At 44.6% G+C, this 25,996-nt stretch overlaps 2 protein-coding genes across 3 annotated transcripts; one reads left to right on the top strand and one right to left on the bottom strand.

Moving 5' to 3' along the window:
• Positions 1-1,713: 1,713 nt before the first annotated feature.
• Positions 1,714-2,679, bottom strand: LOC132836047 (basic salivary proline-rich protein 3-like). The gene has a single exon (XM_060855284.1). The coding sequence runs from the start codon at positions 2,677-2,679 to the stop codon at positions 1,714-1,716; it is 966 nt and encodes a 321-aa protein (XP_060711267.1).
• Positions 2,242-24,832, top strand: apex2 (APEX nuclease (apurinic/apyrimidinic endonuclease) 2). Of its 2 annotated transcripts, none has more exons than XM_060855018.1 (6): positions 2,242-2,762; positions 3,229-3,312; positions 12,186-12,351; positions 13,203-13,349; positions 22,882-22,951; positions 23,622-24,832. In XM_060855018.1, the coding sequence occupies exons 1-6, from the start codon at positions 2,678-2,680 to the stop codon at positions 24,618-24,620; spliced, it is 1,551 nt and encodes a 516-aa protein (XP_060711001.1). In that variant the 5' UTR covers positions 2,242-2,677; the 3' UTR covers positions 24,621-24,832. The 2 variants fall into 2 exon arrangements, with proteins under 2 accessions (XP_060711001.1, XP_060711000.1); XM_060855017.1 differs by having other exon boundaries at positions 2,244-2,834.
• The last annotated feature ends 1,164 nt before the right edge of the window (positions 24,833-25,996 follow it).

The raw sequence follows: 25,996 nt of genomic DNA, 5'->3' as shown, positions 1-25,996 counted from the left end.
CTCTTGTACAGATTTAAGACTCTGGCATACATCCTTCATGTGTAAAATGGATTCCTGTCCAATCAATTTCCAACTGACCCACAGTTTTCTGAAGTAATAAAACTACTTCATGACAGCACAATGGTTAGCACTGCTGCCTCACAGCGCCAGAGACCTGGGTTCAATTCCCGCCTCAGGCGACTGACTGTGTGGAATTTGCACATTCTCCCTGTGTCTGCGTGGCTTTCCTCTGGGTGCTCCAGTTTCCTCCCACAGTCCAAAGATGTGCAGGTCAGGTGAATTGGCCATGCTAAATTGCCCGGTGTTAGGTGAAGGGGTAAATGTATGGGTATGGGTGGGTTGCACTTTGGCGGGTCAGTGTGGGCTTGTTGGGCCGAAGGGCCTGTTTCCACAATGTAAGTAATCTTGAAACAAGTGACTCAGTAGTTAGTATTGCTGCCTCAGAACACCAGAGTCCCAAGTTCGATTCTAGTCTCGGGTGACTGTGTGGAGTTTGCACCTTCTCCCTGTGTCTGCGTGGGTTTCTTCTGGGTGCTCTGGTTTCCTCTCACAGTCCAAAAATGTGCATGTAAGGTAAATTGCCCATAGTGTTAGGTGTTTTAGTCAGAGGGAAATGAGTCTGGGTGAGTTACTCTTCAGAGGGTCGGTGTGGACTGGTTGGGCCAAAGGGCCCGTTTCCACACTGTAGGGAAACTAATCTAATCAAACTGATAATATTACCACTCCACCAGAAACCCCAATAGTAAAACTGAAATTATCACCAATTCAGTAGGGGTTCCATATGTTTTGAATGATGATATTATTACATCTTCTGGAATTTGCTTCAGGGACCAGCTCTACTGGTCACAACAGTTCTTCTGAGGCAGTGGTGCTGTGCAAATTGGAAGAATATCTGTTCCCCTCATGGCTCACTATCTTGGAGCAGTGAAATTGATGATGTCACCACTTCATCAGTTAAAAGGTGTGTTAATCAGAGTAATGGAGATTTTACAGCACAGAATGAGATCCCTTGGCTTATTGTGACATCAAACATCTATCTATTCTAATCCCAGCCTTGGGATTGAAGTACTTGTCTAAATACTTCGTAAATGTCTTAATGGTTTCTGCCTCTGCTACCCGTTTTAGATGAGTTCCAGATACCCAGCAGCCTGTGACTGAAAAAAATCTTGAATTCTCCTTTCTGACCTCCTGATCATTACCTTAAAACTACATCTAAAACCTGGTACACTTCAACCAGATATCCCGTCAGCTTTTCTGCTCTAAGGAAAACAATCTCAGCCTATCCAGTCTCTCTTCAAAGCTGAAGTACTCCAATTGAAGCAACATCCTGGTGAATCTCTAATTTCAAATAACCCTGCCAGTCATGCCTCCTCCCTTCGCTTCCACTTATTGATACTTCCTGCCAGTTACCAACCAGATTCATCCCTCCAATCTACCAATGAGGTCAGACCCATTGTCTGTGTTCATCTATCATGACTTCAGCATTCTGCTCCTCTCCCATCCCTCTTTATCTGTAGCTCCCTCTACCCCCCAATATCTAGTCCTGAATAAGGGTTAATATCCAAAATGTTGACTTCTCCACCTCCTGATGCTGCCTGGCTTATTGTGTTCTTCCAGCATCTCCAGTTTTTTTTTGTCTCTATCCTGGTGAATCTCCTCTGCACCTATGCAAAGGCAATCATATTCATCCCATAGTGTCGTTGTCCCACTCTCCTAGAGGCACTCCTGGTCCTCATTATTTGGAGAGGGTGGAACCCAGGGTCGCTGTTTGAGTTCTTTCCATCCTGCCGGGGTCGCTGTCTCGGTCCTCCCGGCCTGTTGGGGTCGCTGTCTCGGTCCTCCCGGCCTGTTGGGGTCGCTGTCTCGGTCCTCCCGGCCTGTTGGGGTCGCTGTCTCGGTCCTCCCGGCCTGTTGGGGTCGCTGTCTCGGTCCTCCCGGCCTGTTGGGGTCGCTGTCTCGGTCCTCCCGGCCTGTTGGGGGTCGCTGTCTCGGTCCTCCCGGCCTGTTGGGGTCGCTGTCTCGGTCCTCCCGGCCTGTTGGGGTCGCTGTCTCGGTCCTCCCGGCCTGTTGGGGTCGCTGTCTCGGTCCTCCCGGCCTGTTGGGGTCGCTGTCTCGGTCCTCCCGGCCTGTTGGGGTCGCTGTCTCGGTCCTCCCGGCCTGTTGGGGGTCGCTGTCTCGGTCCTCCCGGCCTGTTGGGGTCGCTGTTTCCAGTCCTTCTGGCCTGCCAGGATCGCTGTGTTGGTCCTCCTGTCCTGCTTGAGCTCGCTGTCCGGCCCTTCCCGGCCTGCCAGGATTGCCGTCTCGGTCGTGCTGTCCTGCCGGGTCACTGTCCCGGTCCTCCCGTCCTGCTGGGGTCACTGTCTGGGTCCTCCCATCCTGCCAGGGTTTCTGGCTCGTCCTCCCGTCCTGTTGGGGCCGCTGTTCCCGGTCCTCCCGTCCTGACGGGGCCGCTGACAGGTTCCTTTCGTCTAGCCAGGCTCGCTGTCTCCCAGGGTCGCTATCTGGGTCCTCCCGTCCTGCCGGGGTCGCTGTTCCCGGTCCTGCCGGGGTCGCTATCTGGGTCCTCCCGGGGTCGCTATCTGGGTCCTCCCGTCCTGCCGGGGTCGCTGTTCCCGGTCCTCCCATCCACCCGGGGTCGCTGTTGCGGGACTGCGGTAGTGGGTGCTGATTGGTGGCCATGGCCATGGCTATGGTGGTAGGAGAGACGGAGGGCTCCGGTTTACGGCTGGTTTCCTGGAACGTGAACGGGATCCGGGCGCGGGGTAAGCGGCTGCAGTCTCTGCTGCAGCGACTCGGAGCTGAAATCATTTGCCTCCAGGAGACCCGAGTAACACGTGAGTGAGGCCCAGAGGAACTAATCTAAGGGGTCCTCGGCGTTCCCACCCCCCCCCCCACACACCCCCTCCCACACACCCCCCCCCCACACACCCCCCCCCACACCCCCTCCCACACACCCACCCCTCCCACACACCCCCCCCCACACCACCCCCCCCCACACCCCCCTCCCACACACCCCCCCCCACCCCCCCCCCCCACACCACCCCCCCACACCCCCCTCCCACACACCCACCCCTCCACCCTAGTTTGTGCCTCCTCTCCCCTGTTGCTCCCATACCCCTTGCTCCCCTCACCTCCCACACCCACAACTTCAGCCCCTGCACACTCCCCATTCCCATAATTTTCCTATTGTCTTCAACTGACATTTTCTTACGGTTTCACTTCTAAAAGGTGAGTTACTGGATGAACCAACTGCCATTGTTGACGGTTTCAACTCGTATTTCAGCTACAGCCGTCATCGACGTGGATACTCAGGTGAGTTGCTCTTTAAAACAATAATATGTGGGAGCAGAAATACTTATTTTGCCCATTGAAACTGCTCTACCATTCAATGAGATCTCGACTGATCTGAAAGTTCCACAACTCCCTCACTTCTTCAACATTTCCCTGTAATCTTTGATTCTCTTACTGATTACAAATATCTATCTTAACCTTGTATATTGATAATCCAGCCTCAACAGCCTGCTACAGTAAAACATTTCTTAGCTTCTATACCTTCAGATGAAATTGCCCCTCATCTCTATCCTAACTGGGTGACGCCTTACTCTGTCCTTGACTCTCCCACAAGGGGAGCAGATATGTAGTCAGATACTGGAGAGGCATGAAAAAAGCAGAGTAGTTGTGGTGGGTAACTTCAACTTTCTTCTTAATGACTGGGATTGCCTTTGAACCAGAGTTTTGGATGAAGAGCAATTTGTTAAATGTGTCCAGGAGGGCTTTTTGAGACTGTATGTTGACAATCCAACCAGAGAGGAGGCCATAGTAGACTTAGTATTCGGGAATGAGCCAGAACAGGTGATTGATGTTTCGGTAGGAGTGCATTTTGGGCTTAGTGACCATAACTCCATAAGATTTCAAGAAATCATGGAACAAGGACAAGAGTAGTTCTTCGGTGAGGCTGCTTAATTTGACAAAGACCAAATACACCCAAAGTAGAGAGGATTTGGGGAATGTGGATTGGGAGCAGTCAGTCAATGTCAAATCTACATCTGGCATGCAGGAAGTTTTTAAAGACCAGTTGATTAGAGCGCAGGACATGCACAACGCTTTAAAATTGGAGGAACGGAATGGCAGGATTCTGGAACCAAGGGAAATTGTAAGCTTATTCAAAGGGAAAAAGGAAGCATACGATTGGTCTAGGCAGCTACAAACTTGCGAAACCCTTGAAGATTATAGAGAAATTAGGAAGGACCTAAAATGTTGAATTAGGAAGATTAAAAGGGGCCATAACTTGTCTTTCGCAAACAGTATCAAGGAGAATCCCAAGATTTTGTATACATATATTAGAAGAACGAGGGTAGCAAGGGAAAGAGTAGGCCCCCTCAAGGACAAAGGAGGGAAGTAATGTGTTGAGCCACAGGAAGTGGGAGAGATCCTTTTGAGTACTTTGTTTTGGTATTCACTATGGAGAAGAACGTGACTGATGTTGAGGTCAGGGATGAGTGTGAATATTCTAGAGAATGTCAATATATTGAAGGAGGAAGATTTGGGTCCTAAATTACATTATAGTAGACAATCCCCAGGGTCAGATGGCATCCATCCCAGGTTACTTTGAGAGGTAAAGGAAGAAATAGCTTGGGCATTAGCAAATGTCTTCATATCCTCTTTGACCTTGGGTGAGGTTCCTGGAGATTAGTCAATGTTGTTCCTTTGTTTAAGAAAGGAATCAGGAAATTATAGGCAGGTAAGTCTGATGTCTGTGTTGGGAAGCTCTTGGAGAAGATACTGGCAGACCAGATATATGCACATTTGGAAGAAAATGGTCTAGCTAGTGACAGTGTGGATTTGTACAGGGAAAGTCATGTCTCACCAACTTGATTGAATTTTTTTTTAGATGTGACAAAAATAATTGAAGAAAAGGCTGTGGATGTAGTTTATATGGATTTTGGTACAAAAACTAAAATCACATGGGATTCTGGGTGGGCTGGCTAGATGGATACAAAACTGGGTAGATGACAGGGTAGCAGTGAAAGGGCATTTTTCAGAGCGGAGACGGGTAACTAGTGGTGTTCCACAGGTCCTCTGTTGTTGGTAGTATATATAAATGATCTGGAGGATAACTTGGGTGGTCTGATTAAGTTTGCAGATGACATGAAGGTTGGTGGAATTGCTGATAGTGCCAACGATTGTGAAAGGATACAATAGAATGTAGATAGATTGGGCGCAGAAATGGCAGATGGACTTTAATCTAGACAAATGCATGTGATGCATTTTGGAGGATCAAATTTAGGTGTGAGTTATCCTGTGGATGGCAGAACTCTTAGCAACATTAACATACAGACAGATGTGGACGTGCAGGTCCACAGTTCCCTAAAATTGACAACTCAGGTGGCCAAGGTGATTGAGAACGTACATGGCATGCTTGCCTTCATCGGCTGAGCCATGTTGCAGCTATATAAAACACTTAGTAGGCAGTATTGTGTGCAGTTTTGGACGCCACACTACTAGAAGGATGTGGAAGCTTTGGAGAGATTGCAGAGAAGATTCACCAGAATGGTCTCGGCATTGGAAAAAAGGTTCAAAAGACAAGGATTGTTTTCACTGGAAAAACAACAGCTGAGAGCAGGCCTGATAGAGGTCTACACAATTATGAGAGGGTGGATAATCAGAGGCTTTTTCCCCAAAGTTGGAGTTTCAGTTACAAGAAGGCAGAGATTCAGGATAAGAGGGGGAAAGTTCAAGAGGACTGTGTGAGGGAAGTTTTTCACAGAGGCTGGTAGGAGCCTGAAACACACTGGTAGAAGAGATGGTGGAAGCAGACATGTTGGTGACATTTAAGAGTTATCTGGATGGTTACATGAATAGGGAGGGAATAGAGGAATATGGACTGAATGAGGGCAGAAGGTTTGTTGTTTAAATTAGTTAGGGCATGATGATTGGCACAGACTTGGAGGGCCCAAGGGCCTGTTCCTGTGCTGTACTTCTCTTTTGTTCTTTATTATTTGAAATATCCTTTCAAGGTTTAACTGGCACGCTCCCTAAGAATCTTGTATGTTTCAATAAGTCAACCCCTCGTTCTTCTAAAATCCAGCGAGTCAGCCCGATCTATTGAATCTTTTCTCATAAGACAGTCCCTGTTTTACCCAGGATCAATTGAGTGACTCTTCTGTGGACTGCCTCCAATGCCAGTATACCAGTCCTTATATTCCTGATGAAGGGCTTTGGCCCAAAACGTCGATTTCGCTGCACCTTGGATGCTGCCTGAACTGTTGTGCTCTTCTAGCACCACTAATCCAGAATCTGGTTGCCAGCATCTGCAGTCATTGTTTTAACCTCTTAGATAAGTGGACCAAGTTTCACAGTTTGCATGGTGTGGTCTGAGTAATTTCAGCAAAGTCTCCCTATTGTCATACTCTATTTTCTGTGAAATAAATGTCAACATTGGAATTGCCTAGCCTTTTGCCAGCTGAACTTAGATGTGAGCTTTCTGTGATTTATGCGCACAGGTCCCCAAATCTCCCATGTTGCAGAGTCCAAGACTGGGGGGCATAATCTCAGAAAGGAATTGCCCACTTAAGACAGAGATGTGGAGGACTTTTTTCTCTGAGAATAGCAAATCTGTAGAATTCTTTATCTTAGAGAGCTGTTGAGTTTGTTCGTTAAGTATATTCAAGACACGGATTTTTATATGGTAGTGAAATAAAAGGTGGAAAAAAAGCAGAAATTGTTGGAAAAGGTTAACAGTTCTGGCAGCATCTATGAAGGGAAGTCAGAGTTAATGTTTCAGGTCCGGTGACATTTCCTCAGAATTGATGGTAGCTGGAAAATATGGGTTTTTACGCAGAAGAGGGAGGAGGGGAGGTGGTAAGCAGTAAATTGATAGGTAGGGATAGAGCCCAAAGAGCGAAAAACAATTGGACAGACAAAGGAGTGGATAACCATCAGGTGAGGAGGATGAATAGCTGATAATGGAGACAGTTAGTGGCTAACAATGGGTTGTGTGCATTAGCAGACTTTGTGATTTCAATAACTTTTGAGCTTGATCTCCCTTATGTCTTAGTTCCCCCCTCACCCACTAGGCCTTGTAATAACACATAGTCTGCTATTCATTGATTCCAGTTTTGCAAGGGCTCCTTGATGCCACACTGTGTCGAGTGTGACCTTGATATCTCTCACTTCACATCTGGAAACCAGCTCTTTTGTCCATGTTTTAACCAATGATGTCATAAGGTCAGGAGATGATTGGCGTTGGTGGAATCTAAATTGGGCATCACCAAGCAGATTATTGCTGAGGTGCTGCTTAATAACAGTACTGATGACACCTTCCATCACTTTACTGATGATCGAGAGGAGACTGATGGAGCTCTGGTTGACCAGGTTGGATTTGTCCTGCTTTTTTCTGTACAAGAAATACCTGTGCAATTTTCCACATTGTTAGGCATGTGCTAGTCGTAGAGTTGTCCAGCATGGAAACAGACCTTTCGGTCCAACTCGTCCATGCTGACCAGAAATGCAAAATAACTCTAATCCCATCTGCTAGCATTTGGCCCATATCTTTGTGGACCCTTCCTATTCATTTAACCACCCAGATGCCTTTTAACTGTTGTAATTGTACCAGTCTTCACCACATCCTCTGTCAGCTCATTCCATACATGCACCAGTTTCTGCATGAAAAGGTTACCCCTTGAGCCCCTTTTAAATCTTTCCCCTCTCACATTAAACCTACGCCCTCTAGTTCTGGACACCCTACCCCAGGTAACTATCCTTGTCTATTCACCTTATCCATGTCTCTCATGACTGTATAAACCTCTCTAAGGTCATCACTCAGCCCCAGAGAAATTAGCCCCAGCTTATTCAGTCTGTCCTGTAATGATGCTGCCTTTAACAAGGTTATGTTATCTTAGGTTTTTTTCAAGAGAGGTCATAAAGGTAGACATTCTGATATGTCTGGAAATATCTATTTGAAAAGACTTTTAAGTTTTTTTTAAAAACACTTGTACAATGAACGGGGAATGGCCAGTGCTCCCATTTTAGGGGTTTTTCTGGTTTGGTTTGGTTTTAGCAGGCAGTCTGTTTGAAGCTGCTGGTCTAAAAAACAGCTGGGGAGAAAGTTCCCTGATTCAACAGAGGTTTTCTGGCTGACTCTCTGACATCACTCCTTAAGAACTTGTGTTTGATTTACCATTTTTTGCTAAGGGGGTGGTTACTGAGATGTTGCAGGAAATCAGAACAACTCTTCAATAAGTTGCCTTTTCGTGTGTGTTGGGTTTTCAAATAATGATGTTATTCTAAATTCTGTATTTTTTTAAAGTTTGTGAGAAGATTTGTAGCTTGGATGCTCGTTGTTGTGGTTCTGTTAACTGAGCTGAGAATTTCTGTTGCAGACGTTTTGTCCCCTGTCTAGGTGACATCCTCAGTGCTTGGGAGCCTCCTGTGAAGTTTCCTCCGGCATTTATAGTGGTTTGTCTCTGCCCCTTACGGTTGTCAGTTCCAGCTATCCGCTGCAGTGGCCGGTCAGACTACTACGACCACTAGGACTCATAACAGCACACAAACCAACAGCCACTCTCGGACAACAACTCACCAGGACGAAGGACCCGATACTCAGCATGAGCAAAACCAATGTAGTGTACAAAATCCCATGCAAGGACTGCACAAAACACTACATAGGACAAACAGGAAGACTGCTAACGATCCATATCCATGAACACCAACTAGCCACAAAATGACATGACCAGCTATCCTTAGTAGCCACACACGCAAATGACAAGCAACATGAGTTCAACTGGGACAACACTACTATTATAGGACAAGCCAAACAGAGAACAGCCAGGGAATTCCTGGAGGCATGGCACTCATCCACAGATTCTATCAACAAACACATCGGCGTGGACCCAATATACCGGCCACTGCAGCGGACAGCTGGAACTGACAACTGGAAGCGGCAGAGACAAACCACTATAAATGCTGGAGGAAACGTCATAGAAGCGCTTCACAGAAGGCTCCCAAGCACTGAGGATGTCTGGTTTCTTTTGTTAGTGTGTACAATGAATTCTGTTTTGCTTCAAGCTGAGTGGTTGGGCCAGCTGCATCACTCCTGGAACATATACCTTACACCTGCTTAACACCACTAGAAAAGTTAGGGTCTGGGCTGACTTCTTGAAATGTTTTGAGGGACTGTGACCTGGTCCATAACACACTCTGTAGCTCAAACCGTACAACCCTGGCAACATCTTTGCAAATCTTTTCTGAATCTTTTCAAGTTTCACAACATCCTTCCAAAGCAGGGAGATCAGAATTGAATGCAGTATTCCAAAAATGGCCTAACCAATGTCCTGTACAGTCGCAACGTGCCGTCCCAACTCCGATACTGAATGCACTGACCAATCAAGGAAAGCGTACCAAATGCCTTCTTTACTACCCTATCCACTTTCAAGGAACTATGAACCTGCACTCCAAGCTCTCTTTGCTCAGTAACACTCGCCAGGACCTTACCATGAGGTGTATAAGCCCTGCCCTGGTTTGACTTTCCAAAACATAGCACCTCAAATTTACCTAAAATAAACTCCATCTGCCACTCCTCGGCCCATTGGCCCCCTGATGCCTGAAACTTCGATTTTTCTGCTCCTCGGATGCTCCCTGACCTGCTGTGCTTTTCCAGCACCACTCTAATCTGGACACCATCTGATCACAATCCCATTAAATACTGTGAGGTAACCTACTTTGCTGTTCACTACACCTCCAATTTTGGTGTCATCTGAAAACTTACTAACCACTCTTCCTATATTCACATCCAAGTCATTTACAACGAAAAGCAGTGGACCCAGCACTGATCCTTGTGGTACATAGCTGGTCACAGGTCTCCAATCTGAAAACTAACCCTCTATCACCAACTTCTGTCTTCTACCTGCAATGTTGCAACTCTACAGGAAGAGCTTGGCTAGGAGAACGGAGCACACGTCTTCAGTACTATTGCTGGAAGGTTGGCAGCCTTTGCAATATGCAATGCCTTCAGTTTCTTGATACAACATGGAATGCATTGAATTGGTTGAAGACTGGTATTGTAATGGTGGGGACAGCTTTATATTTTGCACTGATGTGCTGTGCTCTTCCATTATTGAGGACGGGGAGATTTATAGACCCTCCTGTTCTGGTGAATTTAATTGTCCACCACCATTCCCAATTGGATGTGGCAGGATTTCAGAGCTAAGATCTGATCATTTTGTTGTGGAATTGCTTGACTCTATCATTTGCTGGTTATGCTGTTTGACATAACTATGTCCCTTCCTGTCGCACTCTGGGCACATTACCTAAATAGCTGCCTTACTATACTGCTAAAAACTTGTTTTATAAGCCTATTTATCCCAACCACTGCCAACCCCCACCATCGTCCAAAATATTGAAATTCTGGTTCACCATCTACAGCTCTTGTTGTTTGATTTGCCCAGATACTGGTCCCAGTAAAAGGCAACTGAATTGTGTTCCACTAGAACAGTTCCTTTCTACCCCAGTGCTGATGCCAGTACCTACGAATTGAACTGAAACCCATTCCTCCCACACTAATCTTAGAGTCTTGCATTTACCTTCTTGATTGTATTTACTCTGTACTAGTATGTCATCAGTGTCAAGGTAGATGACAACAATAGGATCTCTCCCCTCCCGCTTCAAGTATTTCTCCAAATCTGGGGAGATGTCCTTAACTCTTGCACCAGGCAGGCTGCACAGAAGAGTCTCTTTGCCCCCAAATTAGGCAGTCCCCTACCATTATTGTGTTCCTATTTTCAATCCCCACTTGAATGGCCCCTTGTATCGTGATGTTGTGATCACTTTGTTCATCCCTGTGGTCCCCACAGTCATCCATACAGCTTGCAAGTACCTTGTAATAGTTAGATGATTGCTGAGGCTCATTCAAAACTATCCCCAACTCTCCATTCCTGCAGTTACACCTCTGTTGTCCCTGATCACAGACCAAATTGGATTTGCTTCATCTCTGTGGTGTGACTGCCTCTTGGAGATAACTTTCCCCTCCCTGAGGTAGCATTTATGTCTACAACTCAGACACCAGTTCTCAACTCCCATCTGAAGTTCCTTGATCTGCAAACACTCACTACAGATGTTTGTCCTGGTCTCCAACAACACATCATCCGTTCTGTCATCACCATCAGGTTTTATTTAATTTATGAATGAATTACTCTCATCCCTATTCCTTATACTTTATAGTAAATTAATTAGTGTTTATGCCAGAATCAGCCTTATTCTTTACAAGTTATTTTTAAGCAAAAGAGAAAGGCAAAGACCAGAGACCTAAACACCATCTGAAGACGTTACTTTCACTGAAATGAAAGTTCTCTCACTCTTCAGCTTTTATTCTCTACCATTCACTTGCCTCTCTGGAGACTTTGTCTTACAGTACATTATTTAAAACACCTCTTTTCCCCTCTGCACTGAATTCACACTTTGAACTAGTTTTCCAGATGTTATCACTTGGTTTCTAACTCTGTCAGGCCAAATATCCACACACACTGACCGTACTCCTTACTAATTGAATAGTCCCCTCATTCCAAATCATTTATCCTCCCCTTGCCTTTTAATTAGTAGTGAGTTGATGGGTTGTGGTGACTGGGCAGGAAAGAGGAGTTGAGGCTGAGATGAGATCAGTCGTGATCTTATTAAATGGCGGAGCAGTCTCAAGGGGCTGAATCGCCTCCTATTATCCCAGATCTTACGTCCTTCCCTCTTGCCTATTCCTCTCCCTCAATTTCTCTTCCCTTCCTCCTCCATTTACATCCCCACTACCTACCTACCTTCTCTTCCTTCCACTCGTCTCCCATTATCCTCCTCCCTCTGCATTATCTCCACCTCCCCTCCCATGCCTTCTCTCTTGTCCTTTCTCCTCTCTTCATTCTCCATCCCCCTTCTCCCACCTTGACCTCCATCATTCCCCTTCTCCATGATAAACAGTGAGAATACTATTGAATTTCAAAGTGCAAAGATTTAGATCCTGTCTTGCTGGCAGTGGTCGTTGCCTGGCACTTTTATGGCAAGAGCATTACTGGCCACTTGTCAGCAGGAATCTGGTATTGTCCAATTCTTCCTGAACTTGTCTACCTCCCTTGCTCTCACCAACAGTAACCATATAGCTTTGCCATGTTATGTCCACCTCATATTGCCTTGTTACTGCTGCACAGGTGTTGCTACCTTTTGTACAGACAATGCTGTGCCATTTGCTGCAGAAGAAGGTCTGTCAGGAATCTTGGCCAATCCTGCTTCAAATGCCCTGGAAGGATTTTCAGATAAGGAATTGAAAGAGTTGGATAGTGAAGGCCGAGCTTTGATCACAAAACATCGAGTCAGGTAACTCATGCCCATTATTGTTAGATCTCAGTGGGTAATGACACTTGAAGTCAGGCCCTAGTATTCCTGGAGTAGTGACAGATTAGAGATACAGATGTTTACAAATATGCAGAATCCTCTAATGTTTGACCCAAGATGAAAAAGAGCACAGACTAGATTTCTTAACAAGAATGACCATTTACACAGTCAGTTCTGTTATAACACCGATTCAATGCGTTTCTTCATGCAAATTGGCTTTAGTGCGATTGAAGGATTTTGATTCTTGTTTATAGAATGCAAACTTTCCTTATCTGTATTGGCTTATAATGCGATTCCGACCCCATTAGTTTAAATGACACTGCTATTGTGCAATTTCCTTTTTACGCGAGGTCACACAAGGACAGAACTACCGTGTTATATCAGAATAATTAGCTACTCACTGCTGGCAGAATCTCCATTTATACACCTCCAAGGCTGCAATTCCTCTGTACTTTCTACTATTGCTTGAACCAGTAGCTGTATGAACAGCACTTACAATGTGTATCAGATTACCTGTTTTCAAAAACATGCAGTAATCCTTCAATGATCATTGCTTTTAAGACTGCTCTTTTCCCATTTCAATCCATGATTAAAAACACAGAAAAATAAAAGCTTTTCTATACCTTTTCTGACTTGTTAAGCTGGAAATAATTAAAGGCACTTCGGTTTCAGTTTGCACTTGACGCATCCATAATTCACATGAACACAGAAAGTGCCAAATTTACTAAAATGTTTTGGATCAATTAGATTCTCAGCTACATGTCCACTACCAGTAGACATTTTTCACTTTCAGGAAAAATCAATGCTTAAAAGTCTTTGTTTTTCAACTTTAGAACATGTGAGGAGAAGGAAAGAATGTTGACAGTGATTAATGTGTACTGTCCCCGTGCGGATCCTGAGATGGAGGACCGTCACCATTACAAGTTGCGTTTCTATCAACTGTTGGAAGCGAGGGCACAGGCTCTGCTGCAGGATGGAGGGTGAGAATGAGTTCTACTGAGTAGGTAGAGATGACCTCATAGCAATTCTTGCATCTCTCCCTGTTCTACTGTCCCCACTTTTAGACACACTCACCGCACCCTAATTATAAGACTCAATGGGCTCTCCATTACCTATACATCCCAAACCCCATTGGGATCTCTCTGTGCCACATCACAAAGCCAATGAGTCCTCCCCTGGAAGCCCCCAATTCTGATTGGCGGGGCCATGGATTGCAACACAAGCTACCTTTTTCAATCTCAGGATTCCCCTAATCCTTTCCTGACTAATTGTTAGGTTCCCTGCCTAAGAACCACCTCTCACCCACTATGTGTTTGCCCCATCCTAGAATAACTTAGGCCAGCTCCCTCCCACCCTAACTGCTGAAGGAACTCCTGGGTGCTACAAGGAAGGAAGGAAGGATTTCCTACTGAGGTGGGTTCCTTACACTGCCATAATCCCTACCTTTCAGCCAGTACTTCTCTGTAATATCTGATAATAGATTAACTAATTAGATTTTGAGATTGATAAATGAGGGCATTCACAAGTGGGTAAGATTGTGTAATCAGTTCTTGGATTATATTCTGTAGTTGTTAAGGTTGATTTAGTTGAAACAGTTCAAAATGCAGGAGAACCTAGCCCTGTGGAATTGTCTTCCTGCACTGTTGTAGCGTGCAGGAAGTGTGTTCAGCTGCGGTCTTGATTTGCCACATGGAGTGCCTGGATTTGCGGATGGACTCAGTATAGAGCATCCATGAGGTTGAGAATGTCATGGGTAGCATGTTTGGTGAGCTAGTCACATCACAAGTAAGGACTATACTGATGGAGAAGGGTTGGGTGATCACCAGGAACACAAGTAAGCATGGATAGGCAGTGCAGGAGTCCCCTGTGGCCAGTCCCCTTTAACGGGTATACCACCTTGGATACTGTTATTGGGCAATTGGCCTCTCTGGAAAGCAACAGCCACACCAATAACACTGCGACTGGCATTATTGTACAGCAAGGAGTGTCGAAGTGTAGACGAGCTGAAAGGACAGGGCACTCTATAAGCACAGATAGGTGTTTCTGTGGCTGCAAATGAGTTTCCAGGGTGGTGTGTTACCTCCCTGGCAGAGTCAAGGATGTCTCTGAGTAGGCACACAATATTCTGAAGAGTGAGGTTGAGCATTCAGAGATTGCTTAATACGTGGTCAATATTGGTACCAGTGATATAGGTAGAAAGAGAGATGAGGTCCTGCAAGGAATGATCAAGGAGTTAGAAAGGAAATTGAAAAGCAGGATGTATAATGTAATCTCAGGATTATGTCCTGTGCCAAATACCTGTGAGGCTATGAATAGGAAGATAGAACAGTTACATGCATGGTTCAGGAGCAGGAGAGACTTGCGGGGCATGTGGGACCGATAAGAGAAGAGATGGGTTGCACCTGACTGGAGGTGTACCAATATCCTGGCAGGGAGATTTCCTAGTGCCACTTTGGAGGGTTTAAACTAGTGTTGCAGTGGGGGAAGGGGAACCAGCGCATGATCCCAGGAAGTAAAATGACCAAGGAGGAGTCAGAGTCTAAGACCAGTAACACCATGAGAAAGAACAGACAGGGCAGAATGATGGTCTGAAGTGTGTTTGTTTATGCAAGGTGTATGACAGGTAAGATAGCTGAAATGAGAGTCATAGAGATGTATAACATGGAAACACACCTTTGGTTCAATTCGTCCATGCTGACCAGATATCGAATGTAGAACATTACAGTGCAGTACAGGCCCTTCAGCCCTCAATGTTGTGCTGCACTGTGAAATCAATCTGAAGCGTGTCTAACTTCCACTACTTCATTATCATCCACATATCTATCCAATGACCATTTAAATGCCCTTAAAGTCGTCAAGTCTACTACTGTCACAGGCAGGCCGTTCCACCTCCCATACTACTCTCTGAGTAAACAAACTAATTCTGACATCTGTCCTATATCTATTATCCCTCAGTTTAAAGCTATGTCCCCTCATGTTAGCCATCACCATCCAAGGAAAAAGGCTCTCACTGTCCACCCTATCTAAACCTCTGATTATCTTGTATGTCTCAATTGAGTCACCTCTCAACCTTCTTCTCTCTAATGGAAACAGCCTCAGGTCCCTCAGCCTTTCCTCGTAAGACCTTCCCTTCATATCAGGCAACATCCTAGTAAACCTCCTCTGAACCCTTTCTGAAGCTTCCACATCCTTCCTATAATACGGTAACCAGAACTGTATGCAATACTCTAAGGAATATCCTAAATTACACTAGTTCCATTTGCCAGCACTTGGTCCCTATCCCTCTAAATTCTTCCTATTCATATACCCATTCAGATGCCTTTTAAATGTTATAATTGTACCAGCCTCCACCACGTCCTCTGGCAGTTCATTCCATTCACGCACCACCCTCTGCGTGAAAAAGTTGCCCCTTTAGTCCCTTTTGAAACTTTCTCGTCTCACCCTAAACCTATGCTCTCGAGTTCTGGATTCTCCCACCCCGGGAGAAGACCTTGTCTATTCACACTATTCATGCCCGTCATGATTTTATAAACCTCTATAAGGTCACCCTTTAGCCTTCAACGCTCCAGGAAAAACAACCCCAGCCTATTCAACCCCTCTCTGTCACTCAAACCGTCCAACCCTGGCATCATCCTTGTAAATCTTTTCTGAATCCTTTCAAGTTTCACAACACCCTTCCAATAAGAGGGAGACTAGATTTGCACACAATACTCCAGAAGTGGCCGAACCGATGTCCTATACAGCTGCAACATGACCTCCCAATTTCTCTACTTGGATTAATACATATATCTATGATGTTATAGTTGTTATAGATACTTGGTTAAGAGAGACTCAGGACTGGCAGCTTAACATTCCGGGATTTAGATGTTTCAAGTGAGATAGGGGTAGTTGCGATTCTGGTAAGAGATAATATGATAGCCGTACTGAGGGAGGACCTTTGAGGGCTCATCCAACAAGACCATAAGAGTAGAGCTCATGAATAGGAAAGGTGCAATCACTTTGTTGTGATTGGGCTTAAGGTCCTCCCAAAAGCCAGAAGGAAATAGAGGAGCACATATGTGGACAGATTGTGAAAAAATGTGAAACCAGCAGAACTGTTGTCGTGGGTGATTTTAGCTTACCCTAGATTGACTGAGACTTGCTTAGTACCAGGGGCTTGGAGCGGGTGGTGAGTTCAGGATGGTTTTTTGAAACGTTATGTAATCATACAACTAGGGAAGAGGCCATATTAGACTAGTGTTGGTGATTGAGCTCAGCCAGGTAATTGAAGTTTCAGTGGGGGAGTATTTTGGAAACAGTGATCACAATTCTATTAATTTTAAGTTCCTTATAGGTAAGGACAAGTGTAGTTCTTGGGTGAAAATATTAAATTGGGAGAAGGCTAACTATGACAACATGAGGCAGAAACTAGGAAATGTAGATTGAGGGCAGCTGTTTGAGAGTGAATCTACATCTGGCTTATAGCAATTTTTTAAAAGCCAGTTGATTAAAGTTCAGGACCAGCATGTTCCTGTGAAAATGAAGGATAAGAATGGCAAGAGAAATTGTGAGCTTAGTCAAAAAGAAAAAAGAAACATGTATACTAAAGACAGAGCTCTCGAATGACACAGATAGCAGGAAAAACCTTAAACAAGGAATTCGGTGGGCAAGCAGGATTGAGGAAAGTCCTAAGGCGTTTTATACTTAGATAAGGAGCAAGTGAAGCACATAGATATGCAAGGAATGGAGAATATGGACCAGGCAGGCAGAAGGGATTAGTTTCATTTGGTGTCATGCTCGGCACAGCGTTATGGGTCAAAGGGCCAGTTCCTGTGCTGTACAGGTCTATGTTTTAAGCACGTACATCTGGAAAGGGCAGGTGCACTCAAGGGCGAAGGGAATTTATACGTGGAGCTGGAGAAAGTGGCTGAGCTCCTGAACAAATACTTTGCATCGGTATTGTCACAAAACCAGTCCCTTTTTTTCCTAAAAGCTGTTCCTTGGCTCAAGGAGACTCTGTTCTTGATTTATTTCAGAGGGGGAGTAAACAAGGTCAGGCTCCGATCAGTCTGGTTTGGTACAGAGATGAAAAGGATTTTGAGAGGCCTTTTATTTATATGTAAACAGATGAGACTTGAGGCCAAAGTGGCAAAAGTGAGGGAGGTGTTGCATTGCTGGTCAGGGATGACATCACGTCTGTGCTAAAGGAGAACACTATGGAGGGCTTGAGCAGTGAGGTATAATGGGTAGAGCTGAGAAGTAAGGGTGCAGTTACATTGCTGGGCTGTATTGCTGGCCTCCCAACAGTGAGCGTGCGGTAGAAGAACAAATAGGTAAACAGATTATGGAAAGATGTAGAGGCAACAGGGTGGTGGTGATGGGAGATTTTAATTTTCCCCAACATTGACTGGGCTACACTTATTGTCAGAGGTCTAGTTGGGACAGAATTTGTAAGGAGCATCCAGGGTAGTTTTCTAGAGTAGGATGTCAATAGTCCAATGAGGGAAGGGCCATATTGGACCTGATGTTGGAGAATGAGCCAAGCCAAGTGGTAGAAGTTGCAGTGGGGGATTTCTTTGGGAACAGTAACCACAATTCTGTACATTTTAGAATAGTTGTAGACAAAGATGAGACTGGATGTGATTTATCCCAGGTTGCTGAGGGAGGCGAGAAAGGAGATAGCTGGGGCCCTGACAGATAACTTTGTAGCATCCTTAAACACAGGTGATGTGCCAGAGTGTTGTTCATGTTGTCCCCCTGTACTAGAAGGGTAGTAGGGCTATTCCAGGTAACTAAAGACCAATGAGCCTGACATCAGTGTAGGGGAAAGTTGCTGGAGAAGGTACTGAGGAATAAAATCTATTTATATTTGGGAAAGAATGAACTTATTGGTGATAAGCAACATGGTTTTGTGCGGGGGAGAGCATGTCTTACTAACTTAATAGAGCTCTTTGAGGAAGTGATCAAGTTGATAGATGAAGGAAAGACTGTCGATGTCACATACATGGACTTTAGTAAGGCATTTGATAATGTTCACCATAGTAAATTAATGGAGAAGGTGAAGTCACGTGGTGTGCAGGGTGTTCTGGTTAGGTGGATAAAGAACTGGCCGAGCAACAGGAGACAGAGTAGTAATTGAAGGGAGTTGCTTGAAATGGAGAAAGGTGACCAGTGGTGTTCCACAGGGGTCAGTGCTGGGGTCACTGTTGTTTGTAATATACATAAGTGATCTGGAAGAAGACATTGTTGGTCTGATCAGTAAGTTTGCAGATGACACGAAGATTGTGAAGTAGCAGAAAGCATAGGGGACTGTCAAAGAATACAGGAGAATATAAATAGACTGGAGAGTTGGGTGGAGAAGTGGCAGGTGGAGTTCAATCTGGGCAAATATGTGATGATGCATTTTGGGAAGTCTATTTCTAGAGCGAAATATACTGAAAAAAGAAGAGCCTTGGAAAAAGTTGATGAATAGAGAGATCTGGGAGTTCAGGTCCATTGTACTCTGAAGGTGGCTGTACAGGTAGGTCATGTTAAAATTGTACAAGACTTTGTTTCAGCCTCATTTAGAATACTGTGTACAGTTCTGGTCGCCACATTACTAAAAGGATGTGAACACTTTGGACAGGGTGCAGAGAAGGTTTGTTGCCTAGTATGGAAGATGCTAGCTGTGAAGAGAGATTGAATAGGTTGGGATTGTTTTCATTAGAAAAAAGGAGAATCGGGGGCACCTGATTGAGGTTTACAAAGTCATGAAGGGTATAGACAGGGTGGATTGAGATGAGCTTTTTCCCAGGGTGAGGGATTCAAGAACGAGAGGCCACGCATTCAAGGCGAGAGGCGAAACGTTTAAGGGGGTTACACATGACAAGTACTTTACTCAGAGGGTGGTAGGTGCCTGGAACATGTTGCCAGCAGAGGTAGTAGAGGCAGGCATAGTAGATTCATTTAAGGTATGCCTGGACAGATGCATGAGTAGGTGGGGAGCAGAGGGATACAGATGCTTAGGAACTGGGCAATAGGTTTAGGCAGTGGATTTGGATCGGCTCAGGTTTGGAAGGTTGAAGGGCCTGTTCCTGGGCTGTTAATTTTCTTTGTTCTTTGGTCATGTTTTAGAAGTGACCTGTATAAAGAAAGGGAAGTAGTCAGCTCTCTTGCTGAGCTGAGCAGTTTTAGTTCAGTCTTGAACTGGTTGGAAGTTCAACAAGGAACTGTGTGGAATCTCTCTGTCTCTCTGTGCTGTTCAACTTCAACCATTTACACAGGTTTTTAAAGGGCGTTTGCTTATTGGGACTGTTGTGTATATTTGGAACAGCATAATTAAGTTTAGTTTGGATAGGCTGAGCTCTGTAGGGATTCTTTATTCTGTTATTTGTGTTTTATTGTGTAATTTTGTGAATAAATGTTTGTCTATTTTAAAATCTAGTAGTCAGCCTAGCTAACGTAATCTGGTCATTTTCACTGTACACTTACCAAACTAAATTGCAAAGTCATGGTCTGAGCTGCCTGCTTAAGAATGTTTTGAGTGGTCTGGCTTAGTCCATAACATGTTTCACAATGAAAATGACGTGGTGGATGGTGAATCCAGGATATGTTGTTTGAGAGTAAGACCGTATAACAAAGGAGGTAGTGTTAATTCCCAGCCAGGGAATTCCTAGAGGCATGGCATTCATCCACAAACTCCATCAACAGACACATCGACCTGGACCCAATATACCAATCACTACAGCGGACAGCTGAAACTGACACCCGGAAGCGGCAAGGACAGACCACTATAAATGCCGGAAGAAACATCAAAGAAGCGCTTCGCAGGAGGCTCCACAGCACTGATGATGTCTCCTAGCCAGGGGACGAAACGTTTGCAACAAAAACTTCCAGCTCGGCGAACAGAACCACTACAACTTGTATGGAATCTTGGTATCCTTTTTAGTAAGAAGAGAGGCCCCAGAGACTGGAGAATAGCCAATGCTATTCCTTAGTTTAAAAAGGGCAACAGGGATAATCTGGAAAATTACAGGGTGGGTGAGCCTTATGTCAGTGGTAGGAAAATTTTTGGAGAAGATTCTTAGGGATAGGGTTTATTCACATTTTGAAAAATATGGCCTTATTCGTGATAAGTAGCGTGGCTTGTGGAGGGGAAGGTTGTGTCTCATAAATTTAATTAAGATCTTTGAGAAAGTGATGAAGGACAGGGAGATAGTTATCAAAGGCCTTTCTAAAGTCCCTCATGGCAGGCTAATACAAAAGATGAAGTCACATGAGATCCATGATGAGTTGGATACAGAACTGGCTGAATCATTGAAACAGAGTAGGGGTGAAAGGGTGTTTTTTTTATTGCAGTTCTGTGACCAGTGGTGTTCCTCAGGAATCAGTGCTGGGACACCTGTTTTGTATAATATATAAATGATTTAAAGGAGAATGTAGGTGGCTTGATCAGTAAGTTTATGGGTGCCACAAAGATTGGGGTGGTTGTGGATAGAGGATAGTTTAATCCAGACTAATGCGAGGTGATATATTTTAGAATATCTTCTACTTTAGATGTAAGTATACAGTATTGGTAGAACACTTAGAAACATCAACATGCAGGAAGATCTTGGTATAAAGGTCCATAGTTCCCTGAAAATGGCAACACGATGTGGATGAGGTGGTCATGAAGACATATGGCATGGTTGCCTTCATCGATGGGGGTACAGAGTGTAAAAAATGGCAGATCATGTTGCATCTGGACAGAACTTTACTTAGGTCACATTTGGAATATTGTGTTAAGTTCTCATCACCACATTGCCAGAAGGACATAGTGTCCCTGCAGTGTGGAAGTAGGCCATTCAGCCCACCGAGGTAACATTGACCCTCCAAAGAGTATCCTATCCAGACTCTTTTGTCTCCCCAACCCTCCCACCTCCCAATCCCATTCCTGTAACCCGCATTTCCAATGGCTAATCCACTTAGCCTGCACATCTCCAGACACTATCGACAATTTAGTCTGGCCAATCCACCTAATGTGCACATTTTTGGACAGTGGAAGGAATTGGAGCACCCAGAGGAATCCCACACAGAGGTAGGGAGAATGTGCAAACTCCACACAGAACTGAACCTGGGTCCTTGGTGCTGTGAGACAACCATGTGTGGAGGCTTTGGAGAGATTTCAGGAATGCTTTACCATAATGTTGAGTGGTTTTAGGGAGTATTGGCTATGAAGAGAGAATGGATGAACTTGTTTATTTTTACTTGAACATTGAAGGATGAGGGGTGACTTAGTAGAACTTTACAAAATTATGCGGGGTATGGATATTCAAGAGTCTTTCTCCCAGGATAGAAAACTCAATTACTTGGGGACATGGGTTTAAAGTAAAAGCGCTTAAAGGACTGTGAGGGGCGAATGTTTTACGTGGAGGCTGCTCAGTGCCTGGAATGGGCTGCCAGAATAATAATGCAGGCGGATACAATAGCAATATTTAGAAGGTATCTTGACAGATACATGAATAGACAGTGAATAGAAGGATAGGAACTACATAGAAGCAGATGGTTTTTAGTTTCAAAAATCATTGTGTCAGAATACTCTTGATGGGCCAAAGGGTTTGTTCCTGTGCTGTATGTTCTTTGCTCTTAAGGCGTGACCTTATAGAGGTTTATAAAATCAAGCGGGGTATGGAAAAAGACAAGGTCTTTTTCTGGGGTGGTAGAGTCCAGAACTAGAGGTTTAGAGTAAGAGGGGAAAAATTTAAAAGGGATCTAAGGGGCAACTTTTTCACACAGAGGATGGTGCATGTATGGAATGAACTGCCGGAGGAAGTGGTGGAGGCTGGTACAATTACAATGTTTAAAGTATTTGGATGGATATATGAATAGGGAAGGGTTTAGAGGGATATGGGCCAAGTGCTGGCAAATGTGATTAGATTAATTTAGGATATTTGGTCGGCATGGACGAGTTGGACCAAAGGGTCTGTTTCCGTGCTGTACATCTCTATGACTGTATGATGTCCTAAAATTTGGAAATTTACTGTTTGATTTGGTTAAAGTTTTCAAGTGATGAAAGAAACCTAACATAATAGGTAGACCAAAACCACTGTTGGGTGAGTCAAGATCCATTGAGTATAGACTTAAGTTGTCAGAGCTTTCAGAGCTGAAATTAGGACACACTTGTATTCTCCAAGAGGGGAGATGTTTGCGATTTGTTTCTGCAAGTGGCAGTTGATGTTGAATCAGTTGTTAGTTTTACATTTTCTTTCTTGATAGAACTTTGTTAGGCAAAATGATCAGAGATAAAGGCAGATATTTGCAGTTACATCTCAGATCAGCTGCAAACTGCTGATTGACAGGACAGATCTGAGAGGCTGAATATCCCGCTGCAGTTTGAGTGTCAGAATTGAGGATGGAGCTGAATGGTCATCTCCTGTTCCTATGTAACAGACTGGTTCATAACTAAATGGCCCATTGTGTTCCAATCCGTTCGGATTAATGGTTGGCCTTTGTTGCTTGTACTGGTCTTAGGTTTTATTGCATTTTGCTCTTAACACTTGGTTTTCCCTGAATCAGGAATGTGATTGTCCTGGGAGATCTGAACACTGCACACAGGCCCATCGACCACTGTCAACCAGGCGATCTGGTAAGTCAACACAGCAAGATCTCACTGTAACTCTGAGAACATCCCATTGCCTGAGGTCTCCATTCACTCCCTTGTGGGGAAAACTGTAAATCAGATGGGATAATCCTTATTGTAGATGATCTCATTCATGTAAGGTTGTATTGTGAATGTAATATTGCTGGCTGGGAATTCTTTTCTCAGTAACTCGCCCTCTGATAGTTCAGAGGCTGTCCACCATACAAGGGACAAGTCAGGAGTGTGATGGAATACTCCCCACTTACCTGGATGTGTGCAGCTCTAACAACACTTAGGAAGCTTAACACCAAATGAACAGAGAAGTCAGCTTGATTGGTACCATATCCACTACCTTCAACATTTATCCCTTTCACCACTGATGCAGAGTGACAGCAGTCCATACAATCTACAAGATGTTCTGCAGTGACTCACTAAGGCACCTTGCAAACCTGTGCCCTCTGTCCCCTAGGTCAAGGGCAACACACACATTGAAGCACTACCACCTGAAACTTCTTTCCTAACCAAGGATAAGCAAAAATGCTGACATTGCCAGCAATGCTCACATCTGTGAACCAATAAAAATAAATTCCAAGTAAATGCACTCCTGTCCTTAGGGCTCTGCTGTTCCCCTTTCCTCCAGTCCTATGTTCTATTACTTAGTGTTTGTTACCTGCAGAATCAATTCAGTGAGTATCCCGATCGAGTGTGGATGGACAGGTTCCTGTTTTGTGCCTCTGATCAGTCGCAATTAGATGAAATCAATCAAAATTCTGACAGCCAACCAGGACTGGACATGAGAGAGAAGAGCGGGAATGGGCTTTTTGTGGATGCGTTCCGTTTCTTCCATCCAACAGAGAAAGAAGCATATACCTGTTGGCGAACAAGTACAGGAGCTCGCAAAACAAACTATGGGACAAGGATTGATTACATCTTCGTGAACAAATCCCTGGCAGAAACTGAATTAGAGAACTGCATCCTGATGCCGGAGATTGAAGGATCAGATCATTGCCCAGTCAAAGTGTTTTTAAAGAGCCACTGTGTCCCAGCCACTAAATGTCCTCCACTTTGCACCAAATACATGCCAGAATTCGCTGGTCAACAACAAAAACTTTCCAAATTCCTGGTAAATATTCAGGAAAATCAAAGCAGATTGGATTTCCAGAATTATGCAGAAACTAATCAGAATTCTAAGTTGTATCCCCAGACAAAAAAAGTAAAACTGGATCAAAAACAAATGGGAAAAGGTTTAATGAGAAAGAAAGGAAAAAATGGTCGAGGCAATTCTCATCTCTCAAGAAATTTATTGCAGTTTTTCAAACCAGCTGACACTAATTCAGCTTCCGAGTTTAAAACATGTGATGACGTGGGTCTCTTTAATAAAACAGCTCCCACTGTCACTGGGCAACAGCAAGCTGATAGCAAGGAAATTAAACAGGACATCCAGATAGAGAATCCACAAAGTTCATCACAAGCTGCTTTTTGGAAGTCATTACTGAAAGGACAGCCTCCTCCCCCAAACTGTTCTGGGCATCGCGAACCATGTCTGCTACGAGTTGTCAGGAAACCTGGGCCTAATCAAGGCAGACAGTTCTATATCTGTCCACGCCCTGAAGGGTCTGTATCAAATCCTGAATCGAGATGTAACTTTTTCCGCTGGGTGAACACAAGAAACTGAATGCAATAACATGGAGAGCAGGCTGGTAGAGTCAAGCAGTGGGGAAGAAATGGAGGCACTGGGAGAGAGTGGAGGAGGAAGAGAAGTACTGACACAGGTGAGGGAGATGTTGGGGATAGGAGTGACTGGGAAAGAGAGGGAAAGTGACAGAAAGAGAAATGAAGCTGGGGAGGGAGGGGTAGCAAAATGGGGACCATAGGAAGAGTGGGTTGAGGAGAGCATCCCTACTTTTGCAGTGGGCACACGGGAGGGGGGGAGGGATAAGGTTAGAAAGTGCTCCAATGTTCAAACGTTCAGTGAATTACCATTTGCTGTCAGTCTATATTTGTTTTTCTTTTTATAAAAATAAAAATAATAAATTTTAATAAAAAATACAGATTTGAGCAGCAGGAACCTAAGCAGTCTTACATTGTGGAGAGAGAAACAGAGTTAACCTTTTGGGACCCAATATGACTTCATTTAAATTCTGAAGAAGAGTCACTGGACTGAGCGGTAACTTACTCTCCATGGATGCTGCAAGACCTGTTGCATTCCTCCACCATTTTGTTTTTATTTTAGATCTCCAGCATCCACAATACTTTGCTTTTATTTACATGTTTGCTATGACTGACAGGAGGTATTCATTAGTAATCAAGCCCAAATTCTCCAATAGTCTAACCTTTAGTATAAACGTTGATGCAGTCACTAAAATGGCTAACTGATCCTCTTTGTGCTACTATTGAGAATAAAGTGACTTTCACCTAGTTTTGTTATTCAACCCCAAATTAATCCATTTATTATAAACAAAACTCATTCTTAAAGGTGACAAAATTGGTTAACAGTGAAATAGTATCCAGAATTAGAACTACAGAGGAACCTCTATTATCTGAATGAGATGGAAGGGCACAATTTGGATAATTGATTATTCGGTTAATTGATTCAACGCCTTTCCTCTCGGGCTCGGAGTTTTCTGTTAAGTCTGCTCCCTGCTCAAGAGACTAGGCAGCAGCACACCGTGCACGAGCTTCTACCCCCCCCCATCCATCCCCAACTCTGTCCAACACCTCCCCCCCCCCCCCGCCCCCCAAACCTATCCAACACCAACCCTTCCCGCCCACCCCTGCCAGTACTGGCCCCCCTTCTCCCCCACCCCTGCCCACCTCTCAACCCTTTTCATCACCACCCCTCTCGTGGGCGGCCTTTTGGTGGTGGTGGGAGGATAGGGGAAGTTAGTCTCCAAATAGAGCGCACGTGCATGCACACACACAAGTTTTTACTGTGACTTCTTCATAGGTTCCACCTTTGACAATGTTGGAGAGATTATCTGGGGAAGTGGGATTTAGGGTACACATCCATGTAGAACTTCAGGGAAGGTGTGGCGGGAGAGAGGGAGCACG

This window comes from Hemiscyllium ocellatum, chromosome 45 (assembly GCF_020745735.1).
Source record: "Hemiscyllium ocellatum isolate sHemOce1 chromosome 45, sHemOce1.pat.X.cur, whole genome shotgun sequence".
Taxonomy (NCBI): Eukaryota; Metazoa; Chordata; class Chondrichthyes; order Orectolobiformes; family Hemiscylliidae; genus Hemiscyllium; species Hemiscyllium ocellatum.
This window is presented reverse-complemented; position numbering and strand designations above follow the sequence as displayed.

Excerpts from the sequence above, each read along its gene's own strand:
- apex2 (XM_060855017.1), top strand. The coding sequence starts at position 2,678 with ATGGCCATGGCTATGGTGGTAGGAGAGACGGAGGGCTCCGGTTTACGG. Across the intron at positions 3,313-12,185 it reads TCATCGACGTGGATACTCAG|GTGTTGCTACCTTTTGTACA; the intron begins GTGAGTTGCTCT and ends ACTGCTGCACAG. Across the intron at positions 13,350-22,881 it reads GCTCTGCTGCAGGATGGAGG|GAATGTGATTGTCCTGGGAG; the intron begins GTGAGAATGAGT and ends TCCCTGAATCAG.
- LOC132836047 (XM_060855284.1), bottom strand. The coding sequence starts at position 2,679 with ATGGCCACCAATCAGCACCCACTACCGCAGTCCCGCAACAGCGACCCC.